The sequence below is a fragment of the Phanerochaete carnosa genome, assembly GCF_000300595.1.
Source record: "Phanerochaete carnosa HHB-10118-sp unplaced genomic scaffold PHACAscaffold_372, whole genome shotgun sequence".
NCBI lineage: Eukaryota > Fungi > Basidiomycota > Agaricomycetes > Polyporales > Phanerochaetaceae > Phanerochaete > Phanerochaete carnosa.
Genome location: NW_006767999.1, coordinates 1 through 3,975, shown reverse-complemented (window position 1 = coordinate 3,975; position 3,975 = coordinate 1). Strand labels below are relative to the sequence as shown.

The 3,975-nt window shown below is 53.5% G+C and overlaps 2 protein-coding genes across 2 annotated transcripts; one reads left to right on the top strand and one right to left on the bottom strand.

Moving 5' to 3' along the window:
- Nucleotides 1-400: 400 nt before the first annotated feature.
- Nucleotides 401-2,231, top strand: PHACADRAFT_214711 (uncharacterized protein). Its single transcript, XM_007402729.1, has 7 exons — nt 401-785; nt 846-968; nt 1,020-1,371; nt 1,421-1,492; nt 1,549-1,637; nt 1,689-1,902; nt 1,957-2,231. The coding sequence occupies exons 1-7, from the start codon at nt 640-642 to the stop codon at nt 2,005-2,007; spliced, it is 1,047 nt and encodes a 348-aa protein (XP_007402791.1). The 5' UTR covers nt 401-639; the 3' UTR covers nt 2,008-2,231.
- Nucleotides 2,232-2,609: 378 nt separating this feature from the next.
- Nucleotides 2,610-3,624, bottom strand: PHACADRAFT_266220 (uncharacterized protein). Its single transcript, XM_007402728.1, has one exon. It carries the CDS (start codon nt 3,504-3,506, stop codon nt 2,991-2,993), a length of 516 nt encoding a protein of 171 aa, XP_007402790.1. The 5' UTR covers nt 3,507-3,624; the 3' UTR covers nt 2,610-2,990.
- Nucleotides 3,625-3,975: the final 351 nt, after the last annotated feature.

Genomic DNA, 3,975 nt, shown 5'->3' with positions numbered 1-3,975 from the left:
AGAAGAACGAACGAGAAAAGAAAGAGCGAAAGAAAAACCCTAGCAGAGGGTGGTAGTGGAGATGAACAGGCAGCACGATGGCCGGAGGGTCAGACTGAACACGCCGTGAAGGCCGCGCCATCCACTTGTATTGGCTTCAAATACGACCGAACGGCCGAACGGAAGCGTGCCACAGCTGGAAAATGCGAGTCAGCGTCGGCGGGAAGCCACATACAGGATGAGCGCTACCGTTTGTTATACAGACTCAGACACTCCGCGAGTGATAGCAAGGTGCCCAGTCAATCTCAGAGAACGTCTAGCCTCTAGCGGTCTTGCGGGGTTCAAACGCGCTGCGAGGCCGACGGGCACGCTTCCTTGGCCGGCGTCCAGACTCTTCGCGGCAGACGTCTAATGGCTTTCGCGAGTGTGTCTGTCGTAGTGCAGGGCAGAGATCTCCGTCACCACCTCAACAAACCCGCCACAAATGCAGACGTAGTCAGGCACTCTAGGGTCAAGTGTGAATCAACGTAAGGAAATGTCCGTGGCGTCCCCTGACAAGCGAGCTTGCCTGATCGCGTCGAGTCTAACCGCGCGCTAGCCCTGGCATGTTAAAGGACTTGTGTCCACCTTGTGTGGGACAGCCCTACGAACCCCTCCAACATGCCGGGTCTCACGATACCAGTGCCATTCCCTGGGGATGTTCCTACCCACCCCCTCTTAGTGATTGACTTTACACTCGTTCAGGCAGGTTACCCCGAGGAACTTGACAGATTATGGAAAGCCGCGACCGAACTTGGTTTTTGGTAGTACGTGCTCCCGGTGGCGAACTTAGGCACACTAGTGTGCATGACTGACGGTTTGCGTAGTCTGAAGAACCATAGCCTTGACGATGAGGTAGCCAAAATGTTCCACGTATGCGCTGAAGCATTGGACCTGCCATTGGAAGAGAAGATGAAGTTCGAGCAAGGCGACAGTGGAGATTCATTCGGGTCAGTCCACTGCACCTCCGTCCACATAGATCGACATCTCACAGCTCGTAGATACAAAGCTCGAGGCACGATTGCGACTGATAAAACTGGCACACGCGACAACGTCGAGTTTTTAAACATTTCGCAAGATGACGCCCTTTCCTGGCCCCGCGTTACCCATCGCACCTACCCATCTATTGTGAACGAGCACATGGAGGACACCTTTGTGCCCTTCGTCAGAAAGTCGGTCGACGTCAACAACACTTTCCTATCTTTCTTCGAGCAGCGGCTCGGTCTTCCCCAAGGTGAATTCAGTCGACTGCACGACCCTCGCCGAGTCAACGGTGGCGAAGCGCGATGCATCAGGACGCCGCCAAAGCAGGAAACCACAGGCGTGGGAGCACACACTGACTTCGGGTCGCTCGTGAGCAAGCATCTGATTCCGTCTCGCGGTGAATGACGCATTGTATCAGGCAATCGTGCACAACCGCCTCGGAGGGTTGCAGGTTATGCCCCCTGGGACAGATCAGTGGCTTTACATCAAGGTTATGATAGATTGGGACGCTGCTGATATTTACTCCGGGCTGACGCTACGTGTTAGCCGGTACCCGGCTATGCCGTATGTAACATCGGTGACACGCTGGCCATTTTCAGCGCAGGAATATTGCGCTCGAATGTTCATCGAGTCATGTGCGTAGCCGAACTTTGCGCTCAGTGATTCATGCTCATTTGCCACGCTAGGCCGCCTCCAGGAGAGCAATCACAGTTTCCGAGATATTCTATAACCTTCTTTACGCGACCCGACTATGAAGTCGTCCTCAGGGCGTTGCGGGATCAGAGCCCTCTCATAGCCGAGGCTGCGGCGAAGGTGCCTGAAGGTCAGTACGAAACAGGGTCGACTGCAGGTGAATGGGTTGCACGCAGGATTCGCAATCTGAGGTTGAAAAACAGAGAGGTATGATTGTATCACCGCGCCGTGCAGCGCTTGCTAATAGCGTTGTTTGTCTAGGGATGGTTCGGGAGCCAAGGCACTGAGCATGAAGGTGTTAAAGGTCGTTGAACTACGTGCGACGGACATCGGTCTGCTTCCTAGCGTCGCTGCTTCGTATGATCAAACCAAGACCCCAATGCAATTCAGCTTGACGAAAGCGCCACATGCTAGCGCAGTTATGGATACGTGAATGAACGGGTCGGGGTCGGGGGTGCAGTGATGTGCACGTAAAATGTAACGTTTACTCAGGCAGCCTGTCAACGACCACAATTGGGCCCAGCTCTGTTAGCATGGTGAGTCCCAGAGCAAATCACTACGGGAAAAGTTGAGTGCTCACTATTAGCATGGCGGTACTCTTGTTCCTGAGCAGTACGATGGATCTCCTTAACACCTTTTGCGCCCACCCATCCCCTGCGGCCCAGCTCACTCAAGCCTTTTAAACCTAGTACGAAGAGTTGAGAATGATTCCGTTGGTCTTTTTCAAGGCCGCCCGAACAATCTTCCGTAACTCAATATGCTGGCTCCAGTCCCCAAGCCTGTAGTGAATAATATACCTGGACCTCGAACACGAACATAGCAGGGGAAAGAAGAACGGCAGCAGGAAAGACCAGCGGCAGCGGGCGAAAGGTGAGATTGATGTGAGACGGCACTCAAGCTCTGGAATGATACTAATTTATTGTTCTAGGTGGCTAACCTCGTCTTTGTCAAGTTATGATTCAAGAGAATATGACGTCCTCGGCGCGTTAGCTACTTTCGGTACACTGGCCGCTGGAAACAACCCTCGTTCGCTGGTTGCATCAATGGCTCTTTGGCATTCTGTCTTCTTCGCCATCAAAACGACACAGCCAAAAGGGCTAATTATCCTACAGCTGGGGCGCAAAGTTGCTGCATGACTGGTGCGTCATGTCGGGGTGAGGGAGCACTATGGTGCCTATCGTCGAAGCGGACTGAGAGCACTTCCTCTCCACAGCTCTGAGAGCATCGTCTGGCTGCGGCTCCTAGAATCTGTACATACAGCCGGTGAGAAGTTGTAGTCCTAGCGATGCAAAGCGCTACTCACTCTTTCGTGGATCGTTTTGGTTAATTGCTGTTTGCCAGACCTCTCGTGCGTGCGGCTTATGGAACCAGCCGCTCTTGATGCAAGTCTCGAACACATACTTCGCCCAGTCGCATGCGCACCCGATCGGCTGCGTCTCGCGCTCAATGACATCAGCGGCGAGGCCCTCCAATGACTGGCGACGTAGAAGGCTGAGACGGCCCAGGTAGTATTCCTTCATGTAGTGCCCGTCTCTCCCTGACACCATGGTCTGCAACTCTGCGACGTTGACACACAGCGTGCGCAAGAACCAGCTCGCGCTGCTGTCTTGCTCGATACGGAGGATGCGCCGCACGGAAGGGAGGCCGGGGACGTCCCAGGCAAAGAACCATTCCCCGGTGGTCGCCGTGGCTAGCTTTTCTGCGCAAAGCCAGATCGTCGCGTCGTTGTCCGTGTCACGATAGGCGTCCGGAGATTTGAGAGCTCTGGAGCTGTACCAGGTTGAACGCTTAGTATCTTCTGTAATGGGCATGTCGTAGGCAGGGAAGATTAGGAGCGACGACTGAGATGTACCGAGGCACATGTGAGATACATAGGGGGCTTTTATGCATTCGCTTTGTGGGTTCGGTTTTTCCAGACATCTACGGCGAGACGGATCCTTTGTCTTCAGCCGCACTTCGTAAGTGAAAAGGGTCATCTGTTGTTCCAAAGCCACCGCTCGCAACGGGAGCTTGATATTCCGAAACATAGGACGGTGTCGCTCGCTCAGTAACGAAGGCTCGCGCTCTGCAGGCAAAGAGATAGATTGAAGAAATTTGATGCGCTGCACACCAACAAGGAGAGGTGACTGTAAATTCAATTAGATTTCTGTCATCATGGCTCTGGTAAATCTGGCGGCTGAGAAAGAGACATGAAGTCAGATATCGCTCTTAAACCAACGTCACCCAATCCTGCACCTTGTTCATTCTGTACGTCTGCCTCCCATGTGATATTGTCAAGCC